We start from the raw sequence: 20,429 nt of genomic DNA on the forward strand, positions 1-20,429 counted from the left end.
TAGGAAGAGAGTTTGAAGAAATTTTGAAAAAAGAAAAAAAAAATTGAATACTTGTGTTGCCCATTATTCTTGATTTACTAAGACTATCTTTATTAAAAATTCTAAACTCATGTATTTAATAAATCAAGCATTAAATTTATAACCTCTAAATTTCAAATTATTGGTTATGCAATTAATTATAAAACAGGATGTATAAAAGCAGTGATTGTGTAACATATAACAAATAATGAATATTAAAAATACTTACTTGCAGAAGCATCCCAGAATTTAACTGAACCATCAGCATGCCTAAGAAAAGCAATGTTAAGAATGTGATGAATAAAATTACAGTTTTTCCTTCTTTAAATGGATACTGCTATTAAAAAGTCACCAAAATGAGTAAAAGGTAAAAAAAAAAATCAGGGCAAACTGGCAGGTTCTTAAAAATAACTTATTTCTTATTATATTACAACATAAAGGAAAACTCTACCTGACCAATAAGTTAAATTTCATGCAGTCTTAATTATATTTAGCTATTAAAGAGTTACTTGGTGAAGACAGACTTTTACTTACCCTGTAATAATTATTTCTGGGTAACTTTGAGCACCCAAGCCCCAATTACCTCCATTGATGGGCCATTCCTATAAAAAAAGATCACTGTATAAAGCAACTGGCAAGCATACTATATACCTTCATACGTGTGTGTGTGTATAAATAATCCAGTGAAAAACATATTTTGCTTACAAAAATAATTTTTAATATATTTTTTATAGAAAAGGTATCAATGTTATCAAATACTCCAAGGTGATAAATATAGAATAAATAAGAAATATAACACTACATACTGAAGCTCATGTTCAATACCTTTTTGCTGTAACCTTGACGTTTCTGTCTAGCTCCAACAGAATAAAGTGCAGGAATAAGGTCCACAGGACAATCAGCAAAATATTCGCAACATGTAACAGGGGACTCATGTATACTCAAAGGGTAGGGATTTTCAAATATAGGATATCTTTAACAACAGGAAAAAGAAAAGTATTTATTAATTTAATGAATTCTACCATATGATTAATACAACAATAAAAACTTTTAAAAATGTACATACTATCAGAGATTAAATTGATTTAATTTTTGTAAATATATTTAAAAATGGAAGTCTTTTATAATGAAAGTTGCTCAATTAGAATAGTGAACAAAGACTAGTTGCAACTACATACCATATGCCATACACTACACTAAGTGCTTTAAATATCTATATCTCATTTACTTCTCGCAACAGACTTATGATGTAGGTATTTTACTGAAGAACAAAGGCTTACAGAGAATAATGTGTCAGAGGCATGCCTAGTAGCAAACGGTGGAATAACACATACCTCATCCTTATGTTAGCAGAGCTAACAAATTTTCAATTCTTTTTCTCTCCATAAATATGATACCTAATCCAATATTCAACTCAGAATATTTTCTTGTCTTGTTAATAATCTATATTAAAATTCTACCTTAAATGTTTTCTAGATATGAAGTTATTTTATTAAATAAAGCAAAATATGCTTTTAAAAATCATGAAGGTAAAATAGAATCCTATCTAAATATAAAATGACGTTTCTTTTCTCATTTTAAAGTCCTTAGAATGAGAATAGTCTGGAAAACCAGCAACTGGCTAAAAAATTTAAAAAGGGTAAAGTGGCTAATTTGCAAAAATTAGATAAGTCTACTACTGACAATTTTTTAAAACAGAAGAGAGAAATTTCCAAAAAGTCCTTTATAGACTGCAAAATGAACCCAACTATCACCACTCCCACCTCCAGGACCAAACACAAACAACATGCATTCATAAAATGACAAAATGGCAAGCAACTTTCTTCTCTTTATAACACAGATTATTTCCTTAGTTCAGTGATTCCATTATTACCATACATTTAACTGATACTTTTGCTAAATAAAATGCCTAGTCACAGGTTACTTGCATAGTATTTTCTTTGACTTAAATGTATCTCAGTACAGACCACATGTGAAAAGTCTCAATTATTTGAAAAACTTGCCTAAGGGAAAAAAATAAAAGAAAATCATATTAAGAATAAGTTATTCTAGGACTATCATATAGAAATAATATTTTCAAATTATCTTGCTATTTTGAAAAGACCCCTCACAACTGATTAGTACAAGTAGCAGGTACAAAACTAAAGTAAATTTAGAATTGCCTAAACATCAGGTAAATGATACTGTTCACCTACTTCAGGGTCGCCCAACCTCAGTACTATTCACATTTTGGACCAGATAATGTTTTGCTGTGGGGAACTGTCCTTTGCACTGTGGATATTTTGCAGCATCTCTGTCTTCTACCCACTAGATGCCAGTAGCAACACCCTTGAACACACTGAAAAGGTTTCCACAGACATCACCATATATTCTCTGGGTGGGAGGAGGGCGGGGCCGGGGGCGGGGGATGCAAATATCACCCTTGATTGAGAAACACTGAAATACTGAATGGGTAGACTCAATTAAAACCATACTTAATGATTATTTATTAAAACCATACTTAATGATTATTTCTCCAAAGATAAAAAAAATATAATGTGCTTCCATTCAAATAATTTGTAAGTAAACATTATCATTTATGATCCAAAAAGCAGAATATGGCAAATACCATGAAAAGTTACAAAGAACCTATGGTGGGAAGTTACAGACCAGATATAATACATCTGGTAAACAGAGCATAGGAAAAGCCTGAAAAAGATAAGCAGGTTGACTCTGAAAGTTATGTAGATTTTTAATGGCAGTGAAACAACTAGAGTGTTTCAGGTATTGGGAATTACACAGAAGAAGACGTGGAAATGTGATGTCTGTTGAACACATAGCTCTGTCTTCCTAAGGAATAAGACACTTGTGAGAAGACAGTGGGAGATCAGGTTGGAAAGAAATCCTGAATTCATAATGTTTGCAGTAGCAGGTGTTTTTAAATCAAAAAACAATACTGAACCATGGTTTAAAGAGGAGAGTACAAGATTGGAGCTGTGTGTAAAATCAATGTGGCAAAAGCATGCAAAAACACTGCAATTGAGAGTGAGTAGAGTGAGAGAGGTAGAAAGACTAAAATAGCTTATTTTGGACGTAAATAGCGATGGGATTAATTTCCACAGGACGATTTTGTGTGGCCCTAGGGTATCTTAAGTGTCAGGTTGAATCACATGAAATTTCAGAAATACAACAAATTTTTACCTAAAAATGAAAATTTTATGAGATTCAACAAAATAGAGAAATTTGAGTATGCAGACATGTGAGTTTGGAGCTCTCAAAAGAGGTCAAGGTTATGGATATAAATGTAGAGTTTTCAAAGAAATGAAATAGCTAATGCTATGATAAAAAGCGTCTTTTTCCAACCACATACTGATAGAATTGCTCACCAAATTTTATTTCTTACCCATTTTGTGCAAGGTCTATAAGTACTAAATCCTTTTCTAGAAGAACAACTACAGCATATGGTTCTTGAAAATCTGGAATTGGACAACAATGCATGAATTATAGTTTTAAAAATGCCAGTGGACAGCAAATTAGATAAATATTTCTTGCTTGATTTTATTTAGTTTCATTCTCTTGAGTATTTAACATTCTGATCCTATGATACTTCATGCATGTTATTTAAGACTAGTAAGTTTTATGAGATAATCTATTTAACGACCCTTTCAAAATTATTTTACTTTTGTAAAAATGAGTAAGATAGAAATTTCTATGGCATTGCAAATTTCAAAGCTGGACATGGACAACAAAACTAAAATGTAAATCTGAATACACATAAGAACAAATATCATTATTTAATCTCATAGGAACCCAAAAGAGTTCTACTATAATGCTATAATATCTTTCTTGGACGTTTCATATGTGCCTGTGAACAACTGCAAAATAAATTACAAATTCATTGTAAAATTCAATGAATTTCAAATGAAGTAAAAAAAGGTCCAGATTTAAACTCTTCTTGAATTATATGCGCTAACTGTGATGGTTAATTTTATGTGTCAACTTGTCCCCAGCTGTTTAGTCAAATACCAGTCTAGACATTGCTGTGAAAAAAAAAATATATATATATATTTATATATTTAGATGTGATTAGCATTTAAATCAGTAGATTCTGAGTCAAGCAAATTACCCTCTGAACGACTCAGATTAAGGTCTTAAAAGCACAAATTGAGGTTTCCTGAAAAAAAGGCAGTTGTGCCTCAAGATTGCAACATAGAAACCATGTCTGAAACTTCAATCTATAGATTTCAGACTCAAGACTGCAACATGAATACCTTCCCGAATTTCCAGCCTGCTAGCCTGCTCTACAGGTTTCAGACTAGCCAGTCCCCACAATAATGTGAGCCAATTTCTTAAAATCAATCAATCAATCAATCAATCTCTCTCCTATTAGTGTCTGCTTCTATGGCGAATCCTTACTAATGCATTACTATCTTAACAGAATTTTAAAATGTTTTTTAATATGAATAGCGTTTTTTTATTCTCCAAAACAGATTGTTTATTAAACAAACTTCCGAAATAAAATTTGTAGATTATGAATGCAGCAGCTCTTCTCCAGAAGAATTAGCACAATAGGATGAGTAGTTTTATCTAAACAGCATAGGCCTTTTTTTTTTTTTTTTTAAATATCAGCTTTCTATAGGGAATGAGTTCTAAAGTTGCAAAGCTTACCATTTGGGTATGGTGTTTCACATAACGTTAGAAAATCCACAATTGAATAGTCCATTTCTAGCACAGCAGTACTTTTCCCATGCATCACTGTTAAGCAAGGTCTTCTTCCTACAGTATCATATGACAAACCTCCTGATAAAATAATAAAAGGCTCCCTGAAAATAAAATACATATTACGATTATTAATGGCATAGCAATTTTTCTTGCTACATCATAATTTTCTTGCTACATCGTAATTTTTCAATTTAGTGAAATAAGAAAATCTTAAATTCTAACATTTTTACACATCTTATAATTGAATTATCTCATGTGGAATTTTTAATGGGATTAGGTAAGACCCAAGTGAATTACTGAAAATTAACCTACAATAAAAATAAACATTGACTACATTTAACTTTTATACCTCCCTAAAACTTTATCTCCTAAGTAAAATTTTCATAAAATTCTCTCTGGGTTTCTGCTGATTAAAGTCTCTTAAATGTATTGCTTTGACTTCCAATCCTAACCAGGCCTTCTCAATAGAAGTTCCAACAGAGAATCTTAATGCCTTGAGGCATCCATTGCATGTAATGGATTAAATTCTCAAGAACGCATCAAGAATTGTACTCAATACAAATCACTTTTGAGAGAACTGTGAAGTCACTCAAATCATTTCCTGTATGCCTTAATTTCTTCTAGAACCTTGGCTGATGCATTCTCAAACCACAGCTCCCATACACACATTTATCAGTTGCCAGCCTGATAATTGTGATTAGCCCAATAACTCTGTTATAACTAATTTTCCCACTCTCCTTATTAGTCATTATTAAACCTAAATTATTTCTCTAGACTCATTTTTAAAAACTATTAATATACGCTTTTTTTTCCATATATTATGGTCTGAGTGTATTTCCATGCATTTGACTTGTCTTTCCATTTATTGGTGAAGTTATTTATGGTACATTATACAGATGAATTAAATTTTCTGTATATTATTTTCTTAAGTATCTCCATTTATGATTTCTTAGTTTTTAAATGCTTAATCTAAGGCCAGTGTATCTATCTTCCTCCTCACCCATTATTCATGATGTTACTTCCTTCTTTTTCATCTATAGAATTTTTAGTCTTCACATCTTCTATAAGCCATATGTAATAATATCTAATGGTTAAAAGTGCTAGTTCTGGAACTAAATCACCTGTATTTAAATCTTAGCTCTGGCTCAATTTCTGTATGATCTTAGGCACGTTGCTCACCCTATCTGTTCCTAGCTTCTACATGTATAAAATGGATATGTAGTGATAAGTATCTAATCTCAGATAATTCTTAAATTGGGCAGTGCCTGGCTCAGCACATCCTTAGTAAGTTACCTATTATTATTATATCATCAAATTGTCATTATCATCCATTGTGAAAATTTCCCTTCATGGTATGTGGGAAAAACACCCATTAAAACCACTAAATTATATTTATTTTTATCTAAAACAAGAGTGAATCAGCTTCACTAAAATTTAATTAGATTGGTAATCATATGGGAATGTAAATTATAATATAAATATCAATGCAATATATGTATGTGCTTGTGTACATACTTTTATAAAACCACACTCTTACATATCCCTCCTTGCTTTATTTTTTCCATAGCAATTATCACTACACAAATTTATTTATTTTGCTGTTTTTCTCATTAAAACGTATGCTTCACGAGAGCAGTGGTTGTCTGTGTTTTGTTCATTGCTGTACCCACAACAGTGCCTGGAACAGTACCTGCCATATAGTGGGTAGTAATTAAATACTGTTTCAAAGGAATGAATGAGTAGAAATGTGTGTTGCACTACTCATTTGCTACCTTACTATCGTTTATTTTTTAGCACTAATTGATTTGGGTAATGTTTCTCTAGCTAAATTGCAGTTAGGGAGCTTAAAATGCTATCCTAAATACAACCATATTCATACATTCAGTGTTTCAACCTCTCAGCATACTGTGATTATTATGACCACGTTCAGGAAAGTATATTTAATTTTCTTTCACTTTTTATCACATATAACAAATAAACAGAATACATCTCCTCTCTTGTATACCTTGAGATGCAACATACAACTGAATTAAAATAATCCAAGGACAGGGATGAAGGGATCAATGGGGAACTTATATTTGTTAAATTTTTAGAGTGCAAGACTTGAGCCAGGTATTCTAAATGTAATATTTCAAGAATGGCTGGTATGTGTACTTTCAAATATAACCTATTTTTTAAACTGTGTTATTAATGTCAGAACAATGAAGAGAGACTATAACATACATTACATAATAAAATGTCCACAAAGCACCCAGGGACATCAACCTGGGTAGGTGACCAGTTTATACAATCTTCACACTATGGTAGCTAGGTAGATTTATCCTCAGAAGGCACGTAAGCCTTTCTTCCGTGGCTTTGTAAGCTGCCTGTACTTATTTTCTAAACTTATATTTACAAAAAGAGAAACAGTTTGAAAGAAATGCCAACTGACCTGTCACCAAGGTAATTTTCTTTTTCATAATAATCAACATTTGCCAAATCTATTTTACTTGTGCTATTTTATGTGCTGTCTCTTTAAAATTGTCTGATTGCCAGGCAAGAACCATCCAAATCGTGAACCTTCATAGGTTATATGCTTTTTCATTATAATGCCTCACACTTGAAGAGTAAATATTAATAACCATCTTTAAAAAATTAGTCATAAATACAGTGATAAAATAAAGTTCAATATTTTAGCACTACACAGCAAAAGTTATGAAAATTCAAAGTTTTTGTAAGCATTTGGAATTTTATTAAAAGTTCTAGGGATTTAACTATTTCTAGGTAACATGAATTACAAAGGCGAAGAATATTTTATTTTCTTTTAAAATAAAAAGGTAAGCCTTATGATAAGAAGGTCTAGAGATAATAGTTTTTATTCTATTACTTTAAGTAGAATTTTAGTACAATCCCTTTTAATGATATTGGGTGTTAACCAAGACTGTTCTTACTTTGGAAGACAGCCAGGTTAGAAAGACATCAGTTTGGAAGCCTTACAGTTTTATTAGATTTTTTAAGAAACTAGACACTTGATGGAGTATACATGCTTTCTGCCAATGATTACCTTCCCAGGTCTGCCTTAACAATAGGTTCAGCTGAAGCTATGTTTCCATACGACGCCTTCTTCACTTAAAAGTGCCACTTCTATCCAAAAAGCCATTTGTATAACTACTTTGTTAAACTCAGTTCCATAATACTATATATTCATTCACTGAAGTATTTTTGAGCACCTGTGTTCCAGGGAATAAAGCAGTGCTTCTACATCTAGTCTAGGCAGACAACACACTGTGGTAGGTATTATAATACTATGAAGATCAACACAAGGCTCAGTGGTGGGCTGACTGTGAGGGCGGGGCCACAGGAGCGACAGTGAGCATGATGAGGACAGACCCCAGAAGGGATGGCAATTGGGCTGGGACCTACATCAAAAAGAGCCAGCCATTCAAAGAACTGAGTTTGTGGAAGAAGGAGGTCCACTCTAGTCAGCAGGAATAGCCACCGCAAAGACCAGAGGTCAGAAACGAGCTGGGTGTACCTGAGGAACTAACAAGCCAGTGGGGCTGCAGGACAGCGAGCAAGCCAGGACATGATAATGGGTGAAAGGACTCCAAATCATGCAGACACATCATGTTTACTCCTTTAGGATCTATAGAATCTGTCTCCTCCAATTCATCTCCACAATTACTTTTGTGTGATAGCATTCAGTTGAGTTGTTCATTGACAGATGTACTTTCCCTCATTTTCTGTTTAGTCAGTTCCTGTTCCTCCTTCAAAACTCATTCCAGTCATCATCTCCTGGCAGAAACCTTTCCCAGCCCACCCACCCTGACAGAGTTGGGGTACCCCTCCATGTTCTTAGCTACCTTCTGCATACCACTACTCAGCATTACCACACTTCACTGTCACTGTTTATCTGCTTTCCCTCTGCATGTTTTTAGCTCTACATCCCCAAAACTGCAGCTAGGTTCTTTGCAAGGTGTTTGCCAAAGAAATATTTAAAATACCACTAACCCTACAGTAGCTGAGCTGATCACTGCCTCACCAGACTTAATGGATTGGAAATGCTGGAGCATGGGGCCCAGCATTTCAGATGCTTCCCACACATGGCCAGATTTGGGGAATATACCTGCAGGAGGGTGAAATTTAATTGCTGTGCTATTTTAATAATTGTTCTGCATAATTAGTACCTATATTATTCAATATCTCCATGTATTCAAAAAATTGGGATTTAAGCTCTAAATAGTCAATGTCACATGACATTGTCTACATTACTAACTGTCTGCATTATTGATTTTACCAAACCCTCAACAATTTTTTTCAAATGGAAATGTACAATTCCATTTTAGAGGGAACACTTAATAACTATATATTTGGTAAGCAGAATTGTACCTTAGCTCTTGAGAGCTACCTGGTAACTAATACCTAAACTTTACCACTCTATTCTTCGTGCTTAGCAGAAAGTCCAGAGATATATGTATTTACTGAATGAATAAATAATTATTAACTTTATACGACCCTATATCAAATTCCTAAAATTCTTAATTCAAATTTCAAATATAAACTATCAATACCTAATTTGAAAAGTCTAGTAGAAATTCACACTCTCCTATTTGGTATTAAATTATTTTTCACACAAAATAAAAATTAAAAGTTCAGATTTATTTTGCAGATTATATGTCAATTAAAATAGGCTCATATGCATAAACTGTTAGAGTAAAAACCAAACTTGTGAAGGACACTAAAAGAAATTAATAATTTTTTTCTACTAAGTTTTTAAATCTATCAAGTCAAAGTGAAATAATCCAAAATGAAATTTCAAAAATCTCTTTAATAGAAGGGCTGGGAGGAAAAAAGAAATAAAATTGAAAATATCAGAAGATGAATTTGAAACACTTGTCTAAATACATGTTGTCTCAAACACTGCTTTCCAAACTGTGGTCAAGAAGCATTTAAAATTTTTAATTTGTTGAAAAGCTATGCTTTTGTAAAACAAACACCAACTGTGAATGTGCATGTAAATGCTGCAACAATGTCAAGTGCAACTCAAGTTTCTACATTCAGTCTTGATTTCTGTGCTTATCTCAGATAATTTAGCACACAGAAACTCTTTACAGCCATAATTTGAGCAACACTAGCCTAGCACACAAGTTGAGACTTCTAATACTATTACTTGACTTATTCTATCACTGTGGGTTTGTCAGCGGAATGTGAGGATATTACAGAGGATCTCAACACAAGCCTCATACCTCTTCAAACTCTGGATTCAATATGAAACCACATAACTCTAGCTACATACAATGAAGATACAGGCATTGGGTAAATAGCACTCATTCCAAATGGGAGAAATTGGCTAAAATTAAGGGGTTACAGGCCCCATGCAAATCCAAAATCCAAAAAGGCCATCATTAAACCTTAAATTTCCAAAATGATCTCCTTTGACTTCATGTCTCACATCCAGGTCACGCTGATGCAAGAGGTGGGTTCCCATGGTCTTGACAGCTCTGCCCCTGTGGCTCTGCAGGGTACAGACCCCTCCTGGTTGCTTTCATGGGTTGGCATTGAGTGTCTGCAGCTTGTCCAGGCACATGGTGCAAGCTGTCAGTGGATCTAACATTCTGGGGTCTGGAGGATGGTGGCCCTCTTCTCACAGCTCTACTAGGTAGTGTTCCAGTGGGGACTCTGTGTGGGGGCTCAGATTCCACATTTCCCTCCACACTGCCCTAGTAGAGATTCTCCACAAGGCTTCCACCCCTGCAGCAAACTTTTGCCTGGACATCCAGGCATTTCCAAACACCCTCTGAAATCTAGGTGAAGCTTCCCAAACCTCAATTCTTGACTTTTGAGTATATGCAGACCCAACACCACACGTAAGCTGCCAAGGCTTGGGGCTTGCACCCTCTGAAGCAATGGCCTGAGCTCTACATTGGCCCCTTTTAGCCATGGCTGGGACACAGGGCACCAAGTCCAGAGACTGCACAAAGCAGCGAGACTCTGGACCTGGGCCTCAAAAACATTTTTTCCTCCTAGGCCTCTGGGCCTGTGATGGAAGGGACTGCTGTGAAAGTTTCTGCCATGTCCCAGAGGCATTTACCCCATTGTCTTGTTGATTAACATTCAGCTCCTCGTTACTTATGCAAATTTCTGCAACAGGCTTGAATTTCTTCCCAGAAAATGTGTTTTTCTTTTCTAGTGCATCATCAGGCTGGAAAGTTTCCAAACTTTTATGCTCTGCTTCCTCTTGAACACTCCGTCGCTTAGAAATTTCTTCCACCAGATACCCCAAATAATTTCTCTCAAGTTCAAAGTTCCAAAGGTTTCTAGGACAGGGGCAAAAAGCCACCAATCTCTTTGCTAAAGCACAGTAAGACTCACTATAGATCCAATTTCCAACAAGTGCCTCAGCTCCATCTGAGACCACCTCAGCCTGGACTTCATTGTCTGTATCACTATCAGCATTTTAGTCAAACCCATTCAGCAAGTCTCTAGGAAGTTTGAAACTTTCCCATATCTTTCGGTCTTCTGAGTCCTTCACATCTCTAGGAAGTTGCAAACTCTCCCACAATTCTGTTTCTTCTGAGCCCTCCAAACTGTTCCAACTTCTGTATGTTACCCAGTTCCATAGTCACTTCCACATTTTTGGCTATCTTTTCAGCAGTGCCCCACTCCTGGTGTCAATTTACTGTAGTAGTTAGTTCTCATGCTGCTAATAAAGACATACCTGAGACTAAATAATTTACAAAGAAAAGAGGTTTAATTGATTCACAGTTCAGTATGGCTGGGGAGGCCTCAGGAAACTTACCATCATGGAGGAAGGAGCAGCAAATATGTCCTTCTTTGCATGGCAGAGAGCCGAGCAAAGAGGGAGGCCTCTTATAAAACTATCAGATCTCGTGAGTACTCACTCACTATCAAAGAACAGCATGGGGGAAACCACCCTCATGATTCAATTACCTCCCACCAGATCCCTCCCACTACACATGGGGATTAAGGGAACTACAACTCAAGATGAGATGTGGGTAAGGACACAGTCAAACTATATCAGTATTAAATTGACAAAAAAAAACAAAAATCATCCTATACTGATCAGATTATTTATGAAATTGGTATATTTTATACTCACTTCTTTAAAGTATACACAGATACTACTGAAAAGCAATATGGCAATTTGTCAAAAGCCATAGAAAACCTCTTTCCTTCAAAATTTCACCACGGGAAATTCATTATAATGAAATAATTCAACAAAAGATTTTCACTACTGTATTATCTATGATATCAAAAAAGAAAGCATACTCACTCCTATATTTTTATTTACTATGTAAAAAACCTGACTATAAAAATCAATAAAGACACATAATTGATACCTGTATCTCACCAAATACATACTATATGCCAATATGCATTTCCCCTTGTGAATCCACCAATTTGTCCTTTTTTTTTTGAGACTCACTCTGTCAGGTAGGCTGGAGTGCAATGGTGTCATCTTGGCTCACTGCAACCTCTGCCTCCAGGGTTCAAGCAATTCTCCTGCCTCAGCCTCCTGTGTAGCTGGGATTACAGGTACATGCCACCATGCCTGGCTAATTTCTGTATTTTTAGTAGAGATGGGGTTTTACCATACTGGCCAGGCTGGTCACAAACTCCTGACCTCATGATCCACCCACCTAGGCCTCCAAAAGTGCTGGGATTACAGGCATGAGGCACCATGCCTGGCCTTGTTTTTCTTTCTTTTAATGTCCCTAAATCCTAGCTTGTGTTTGAAACGATGCTAGTAAGGTATTCTCACAAATTAATCCTTCCTACAATATATCTCCTGGCCTTCCTTCTTTTATCATTCTCATCAATCGTTCTGTGGCCCCAAACTATCAAACCAAACCATCTTAGCCTCAGAGCGTATTATGCTGGCTTTCTTTTTGTATCAGTGTGCCTGTTCAGAATCTCCTAGTCCTCTTTTCTACTTGTTTATTTTAGTGTGTTTCAAGATAAAATACCAGGGTTGGGAGTTTTGACTCTAAAGGGTTCGGAGCTGGCAGGAAACCATTCTGTAGGTGCTCACAGTAGGCATATTAACAGTAGGCTTCGTTATATGTGTAATATCAATTCAAATTCAACAGTGATGAATTAAAAAACAAATATAAGGAAGAGCTTAAAAATAAAGGGGCAAGGATTTTAGCACTTCAAATTGAGTCATGGATAAGCCCAATCTTGGGCATATACTTACACAGCTACTAAGAGAGGTGTTCTAATGTCAAAAGGCAGAGTTATCAATCTAGTAGATGTAATTTTCTGGCCATATGGGATTATAACACAAAGCTATAATAGTCACCTTTCCGCAGAAAAGTGATTAAAAATACAGCAGTAACAGGTCTGAATTCACGAGAACAAAAAGTAGTGTGGTAATCTCACCATGTGAGCTGGCTTGATTGCTCCTTGTATTTGACTACTTACTACAGGTAGAATTATTCACTAGTTTATTATACAGTATAGGGAGAAGATATCAGAATTGTGCTAAGTAAATGTAAGTCAAAATGTTATCTTAGCACTGAGTGTGGTGGCTCACGCCCTGTAATCCCAGCACTGTGGGAGGATGAGGCAGGCAGATCGATCATGAGGTCAGGAGATCAAGACCATCCTGGCTAACACGGTGAAACCCAGTCTCTACTAAAAATACAAAACATTAGCTGGGCGTGTTGGGGGGCACCTGTAGTCTCAGCTACTCGGAAGGCTGAGGCAGGAGAATGGCATGAACCCGGGAGATGGAGCTTGCAGTGAGCCGAGATCGTGCCACTGCACTCCAGCTTGGGCGACAGAGCGAGACTCCGTCTCAAAAAAAAAAAAAAAAAAAGTTATCTTAAAAACAAGAAAGTGAATGGCAATTTATCATAGTTAGGTGAGAGATTTGGGGATTAAGAATGGGAGAAAATATTCTAGTTTTCAGAGAATAAAGATTATACAGACAAATCTGGGGTGGGTTGTAGAATGACTATTTCTGAAGACAATGATAAAGTCAAACTCAAAGATTTAAGGTTAAAACTTTTTGACTGACGTACCAAAAGTAACATTCAAAATGGTAAGGTTAACTGATGAGGCACTTCAAATTGTAAAAGTCCATAGACTCAAAGAGATCTTCACTCATTAGATGAAATTACATACAAATATGCCTGTGGACGTTTTCTTAACAGATGTAAGACCAAGTGCCAAGATCACAAAGGGAACATGGGAGTGCAGATATTGCTTCAACATACTGATTTCATTTCCCTCAGATATGTATCAAGTAATGAGATTGCTGGATCATATGGTAATTCTATTTTTAACTTTTTGGGGGAACCTCCTATGATTTTCCATAATGGCTGCACTAATTTACATTCCATCAACTATATGTATGGGTTACCTTTTCTTCACATACTAACACTTTCATCTTTTGTCTTCTTTGATAACTGCCGTTCTAACCAGAGTGAGGTGATATCTCATTGTGGTATTATTTGTATCTCCCTGATGTTTAGTGATGTCAAATATTTTTTCATATGCCTGGATGGTCGTTCGTATTTCTTCTTTTGAGGAATGTCTATTAAAGGTTTTCTGCCCATTTTTTAATCAGATCTTTTTTTTGTTTTTGGCCATTGAACTGAGTTCCTTATATATTCTGTATATTAATCTTTAGATGTACAGTTTACAAATATTTTCTCCCATTCTGTAGACGGTCTCCTCACTTGGTTGACTGTTTCCTTTGCTCTGAAGAACCTTTTTAATTGGATGTAATTCCATTTTTCTATTTTGGCTTTTGTTGCCTACACTTTTGAGGTTCTACCCAAAAAAATATTTGCCCAGTCCTATATCATGAAGCATTTCCCATGTATTCTTCCAGTAGTTTCATACTTTCAGGTCTCACATTTAAGTCTTTAATACATTTTTTAGCAGATTTTTGTATATAGTGAAAGATAGGCGTGTTGTTTTAGTCTTATGCATGTGGATATCCTATTTTCCCAGCAACATTTATTGAAAAGAATGTCCTTCCAAATTTTGTTCTTTGTATCTTTGTTGGAAATCAGTTGGCTATAGATACACAGATTTATTTCTGGGCTCTCTATTCCACTCCATTGGTCTATGCATCTCTTTTTACGCCAATATCATGCTGTTTTGATTACTACAGTTTTGTACTATATTTTGAAGTCTGGTAATGTAATGTCTTCAGCATTGGGTTTTGTGTTTACTTGTTTGGATAAATACTACTTTCACTATTTAAATTTTTTGGTGGTTTCATATACATTTTAGGAACTTTTCTATTTTTGCCAACAATGTCATTGGTTTTTGATAGGAAATACATGGAATCTGTAGCTCACTTTGGGTGGTATGAACATTTTAACAATATTAATTCTTCCAATCCATGAAAAAGACGTGCACTTCTATTTGTGCTCTTCAATTTCTTTCCTCAATGTTTTACAGTTTTCAGTGCAGAGATCTTTTACCACCTTTGTTAAATTAAATCCTAGCTATCTTTTTTTTCAGTAGCTATTGTAAATGAGATTGTTTTCTTGACTTCTTTTTCAGTTACTTCACTATTAGCATATAGAAATGTTACTGACTATTGTACGTTTTCTATCCTGCAACTTTACTAAATTCGTTTATTACTTTTAAGTTTTTCAGTTGAGTCTTTAGGATTTTCTATACATGTAAAATGTCATTCTGTTTGCAGAGAGGGATAATTTGACTGTCTCCTTTCCAATCTGGATGTGTTTGTCTTGCTTAATTGCTCTGGCTAAGACTTCCAGTACTATGTTGGATAGAACTGGTGAAAGTGCACAAGAAATTCCCTAGGATGAATCCCACTTGATTGCAGTACATGATCTTTTTAATGTACTGTTTAATTCAGTTTGCTAGTACTTTGTTAAAAACTTTTGCATCTATGTTCATCAGAGCAGGTACTGTTGATAGTTTTCTTTTCTTGTTGTGTGTTACTAGGTTTTGGTATCAGGGTGATGCTGGCCTCACAGAATGAGTTGGGGTGAATTCTCTTCAATTTTTTAGAGTAGTTTCAGGAATTATTATTGGTATGGGAATAATGCTGGTTTCATACAATGAGTTTGGAAGAATTCCCGTCTCTTCAAGTTTTTGAAAGAGTTTGAGGTGGACTAATATTCTTCTTTGTATGTTTAGTAAAACTCAGCACTGAAACTGTCCGGGTCTGGGCTTTTCTTTACTGGGAGACTACTTTTATTACTGATTCAATTCCCTCATTATTGGTCTGTTGAAATTTTCCATTTCTTCCTAAGTCAATCTTGGTAGGCTCTATGTGCCCAGAACTTTATATACTTTTGTTTAGATTACTCAATTTGTTGGCATATAATTTATTCATCATAGTCTCTTGTGATCGTTTCTATTGTACTGGTTGTAATACTTCCTTTTTCATCTCTGAATTTATTAATTTGAGTAATCTCTCTTTTTTCTTATTCTTACTAAAGGTTTGATCTTGTTTAACTTTTCAAAAAACAAACTGTTTCATTGACATTTGGTATTTTTATTTAGTCTCTATTTTGTACAAACTATGTTTCATTGCTACTTTGTATTTTTATTTAGTCTATTTTGTACTGGTTGTAATATTTCCTTTTTCATCTCTGAATTTATTAATTTGAGTCATCTCTCTTTTTTCTTAATCTTACTAAAGGCTTGATTTTGTTTAACTTTTCAAAAAAACTGTGTTTCATTGATATTTGGTATTTTTATTTAGTCTCTATTTTGTACAAACTGTTTCATTGCTACTTTGTATTTTTATTTAGTCTCTATTTTGTATATTTCTGCTCTGATCATTATTATTTCTTTCTTCCTACCAATTTTGGGTTTGTTCACTTTTTTCTCGTTCCTTGAGGTGCAATGTTAGGTTGTCTTTTTGAGATTATTTTCTGATATTTATTGCCATAAAGTTTCCTCTTAGGACTGCTTTTGCTGTATTCCACAGGCCTCAGTATATTGTTTTCCCATTTTGTCTCAAGAATCATTTACTTTCCATTTTCAACATCTTTATTGACTCATTGGCTATTCAGATCACGATGTGTAATGTTCATGTATTTTTATAGTTTCCAAAGTTTCTCTTGTTATTCATTTCTAGTTTTATACCACTGTGGCCAAAAAAGCCATGATCTTTATCTTCTCACATGTGTTAATACTTGCTCGTGGCCTAATATATGATCCCTCCTCAAGAATGTTCCATGCACAGTTGAGAAGAATGTGCATTCTGCAGCTATTGGATGGAATATTCTGTAAATGTAAGTTAGATACACTTGGTCTACACTGCAATTTAAATCCATTGTTTCTTTGTTGAATTTCTCCCTGGATGACGTGTCTATTGCAGAAAGTAGGGTGTTGAATTCCTCTACTATTTATGTATTGCAGTTTATCTCTCCTTTTAGATGTAGTAATAATTTGTGTGCTCTAGTGTTCAATGCATATATATTTATAATACTTATATCCTCATGCTAAATTGATGCCTTCATTGTTACATAACGACTTTTTTGGGTCATTTTTTACAGTTTTTGATTTAACGTCTATTTTATCTGATATTTTATAAACCTGATCATTTTTGGTTTCTGTTTGCATGAAATATCTTTTCCATACTTTCACTTTCAGTCTATGTGAATCTGTACAACTGACATGAGTCTATAGTAGGTAGCATACAGGTTTTTCTTTGTTTTTTTGTTTTTTTCATTTACACTGTCTCTTTTACAATTGAGAAATTTAATCCATTTATATTCAAGGTAATAACTGACAGGTAAAACTTACTCTTGCCATTTCATTAACCGCTTTCTTGTTTTTCTGTATTCCTTGTTACATTCTTCCTTTCTTGTTGTTTGGCTGGTTTTTCTACCATACTAAGCTTTGATTCCTTTCTTGTTTGTGCATGTGTTGTGATTTCTTTCTTGATGGTTATCATGAGTGTAACACAAATAATCACGTGGTTGTAACAGAGTATTTTATGCTGATAACAACTTAATTTTAGCTGCATAATAATATTCTAGACTTTTACCCTTCTCTCAACATTTCTCAACCCTTCTCTCAATAAAAATAACATTTTTGTTATACATATATATATACACACACATATATAAACATATATATATCTATATATATATATATATATAGATATATATATCTCCTTATTTATTGCATGCTCCTTAACAACTACTTGTGGCTGTAGTTATTACTGACTGTTTTGACTTTTAACCTTCACAGGTGAGGTATGAAAGATTCACATGGCATCATCATAGTATGGGAGTATTACAAGTTTGCTTACACATTTATTTCTACCTGTGAGTTTTATAATTTCTCATGTTTTCATGACAGTAATTTCCTGCCTTTCACTTCTTGTTATAGGACTCAGCATAATCATTTCTTGTTAAGCCTATCTAGTGGTGATGAATTATCTCAGCTTTTGCTTGTCTGGGGAAAAGTTTATTTCACATTCATTTCTGAAGGATAGTTTTGCTGGGTATAGTATTCTCAGCTGACAGGTTTTTCTGCTCTTTCAGCATTTTGAATATATCATCCATTCTCTACTGACCTGCAAGGTTTCTGCTGAGAAATCGGCTGATAATCTAACAAAGATGCCCTATGTGACAAGATACTTTTCTCTTTCTGCTTTTAGAATTCTCTTTGACTTTTGACATTGATTATAATGTGTCTTAGAGAGGACCTTTTGAATTTAATCTACTTGAAACTCCTAAGCTTCCTGGATCTGAATATACATCTCTCTCCCAATTTGAGCAATTTTCAGCTACTATTTCATTAAATATGTTTTCTGTGCCTTTCTCCATTTCTTCTCTCCCTCTATAAATATTACGTGAATATTTGTATATTTAAATGCAGCTCTTCAGTTCCATGGGTTTGCTTCATTCTTTTTATTCTTATTTTTTTCCACCCTCTGGCTGGATTATTTCAAAAGACCTATCTTCAAATTCAGAAAGTCTTTCTTTTGCTTGATGTAGTCTGTTGCTGAAACTCTCAATTGTATTTTTCATTTAAGTTCTTCAGTTCCAAGATTTCTGTTTGCACTTTTTAAAAATGCTAACTATGTTGAATTTCTTATTTTTTTCTCATTTTGTTGAATTGTTTATCTGTATTCTCTTGTATCTTGCTGAGTTTTGTTTTTAAGAAACCATTATTTTGAATTTCTTTATGGGCATATGGTAAATTTCCTCTTCTTTGGATTCTGTTACTGAAGAATTATTGTGTTCCTCTGGGGATGTCATGCATCCTTGCTTTTTCATATTTGTGTTCCTACACTGAATCTGCACATTTGGTTGAACAGTCACCTATTCCAGTTTTAGGGAGTAGCTCTTTAGGGAAAGATTTATTCCTGTATATGGGTCTTATGTTAGTTGGGTAGGGTGTGTTGGCTTTGGTTCTGGGTGGAGGCACCATGTAATCTCCCTGCAATTTCTTCAGCTGTAAACCATCTCAGCAATGTCTGTGAGTGCCTCTGTGACTTAGGCTATAGACGTCTGTGGCAAGAGTGGTACAGCTTAGCTAGGTTTGGGCTTGATTGGCTGATTTTCAGGTTGACTCGGGGGGTGAACCTACTAAAGGCAGGTGTGCTGAGTTTTTTTTTCCTACTGAAGGCACAGGTTCATGCCAGTTCAACTGGTTCAGGTGCTGATCTGCCAGGTGAGGGTCTGCTGGGCTGTTTTTCCTGCAAAGAGCAAGGACATGTAGTACTGTAGCCAGCCCAGGGCTGTCTCCCTCATTGTACAGGACCATCTGTTTTTTGGGGGGCAGTATGCTGCATGGGTGTGGGCACCAGAGCCACAACTGTTCCTGGCCACAGACTCTGAGCAACTGGGATCATGGCATTGTAGTCACTCATGTGAGCACAGTGGAATGACAGTGGAGTCTCAAGAGTGGACAAATGAAGTGGCTACTGGTCCCTGAGCAGAACACTCAAGCACTGGCTCCAATTTCAAAATGGCACCATACTATAGCAGCTTGGGTTATGGGGTGGTGAGGATACACACATTGTTCATTATCTGGAGCAGTGCAGCTTCATGGAAATTACCTGAAGCTCTATAAACCGGGCTCCGGGCCTATGAGTACTGTAGAATTCTATCAGAGAAGGACTGCATGTGCCTGCAGTGGTAATGGGGACTGTTGTGGGCCTATGGCTTACATTTTCTCCACAAGGGGAAGTGCCTCCTGGCTCAAAGTGGGAGACAGGGCAGCAGAGTCAGGGTGTTTTGCTCCCCCTCTATGCTGTCATCCTGGGTTGCCATACTCCACGGGGAACTGGCCACTCCCTTTCTGTACTCCATCACTTTCCTTCAGAGGCTCTAGTCTGTTCTTTTTGGTCCTTTTGTGTGTGTGTGTGTGTGTGTGTGTGTGTGTCGGGGGGATGGTGATGAACACCAGGCAACTCTAGTCAGCTGTCTTGCTCAAGGATCCAATATTCGCTTTTAGGTTCCATAATAAAAAGATGCTTTTCCCAAAGCTGGTAATTATTTGAATGGTGATCATTTCTGAAGAAAACTAACTCTTCTAATGCTCTGTAGCTCAAAACTCTAGAGTTCATCTGAGTACCTATTTGAACCCATCCAAAGTTGTTTCCTGTTGAAAATCTGGCCCCACTGACACCTTCTTATATAGTCTACTAGTGAAAAGAAAAGTGTAAAAGTAGAAATGAAAAGAAACTAGAGTTTATCAAATACCTATGATGTGCCAGATACATATTATTTCATTTAGTCCTTCATGAA

The 20,429-nt window shown here is 35.3% G+C and overlaps 1 protein-coding gene across 3 annotated transcripts in view; it reads right to left on the minus strand.

The window, feature by feature from the left end:
• STXBP5 (syntaxin binding protein 5 (tomosyn)) overlaps positions 1–20,429 on the minus strand; it is a 209,368-nt gene that overhangs the window by 80,763 nt on the left and 108,176 nt on the right. For all 3 annotated transcript variants that reach the window (XM_011959439.1, XM_011959438.1, XM_011959440.1), the window contains exons 10-14: positions 4,666–4,820; positions 3,401–3,473; positions 844–991; positions 553–620; positions 248–288 (exon numbers count right to left, since the gene is read on the minus strand). In XM_011959439.1, the coding sequence (XP_011814829.1) occupies positions 248–288; positions 553–620; positions 844–991; positions 3,401–3,473; positions 4,666–4,820 (485 nt within the window). The remainder of the gene's footprint in view (positions 1–247; positions 289–552; positions 621–843; positions 992–3,400; positions 3,474–4,665; positions 4,821–20,429) is intronic.

The sequence above is a fragment of the Colobus angolensis genome, unplaced genomic scaffold, assembly GCF_000951035.1.
Source record: "Colobus angolensis palliatus isolate OR3802 unplaced genomic scaffold, Cang.pa_1.0 Scaffold493, whole genome shotgun sequence".
In the NCBI taxonomy this organism is placed as follows: domain Eukaryota; kingdom Metazoa; phylum Chordata; class Mammalia; order Primates; family Cercopithecidae; genus Colobus; species Colobus angolensis.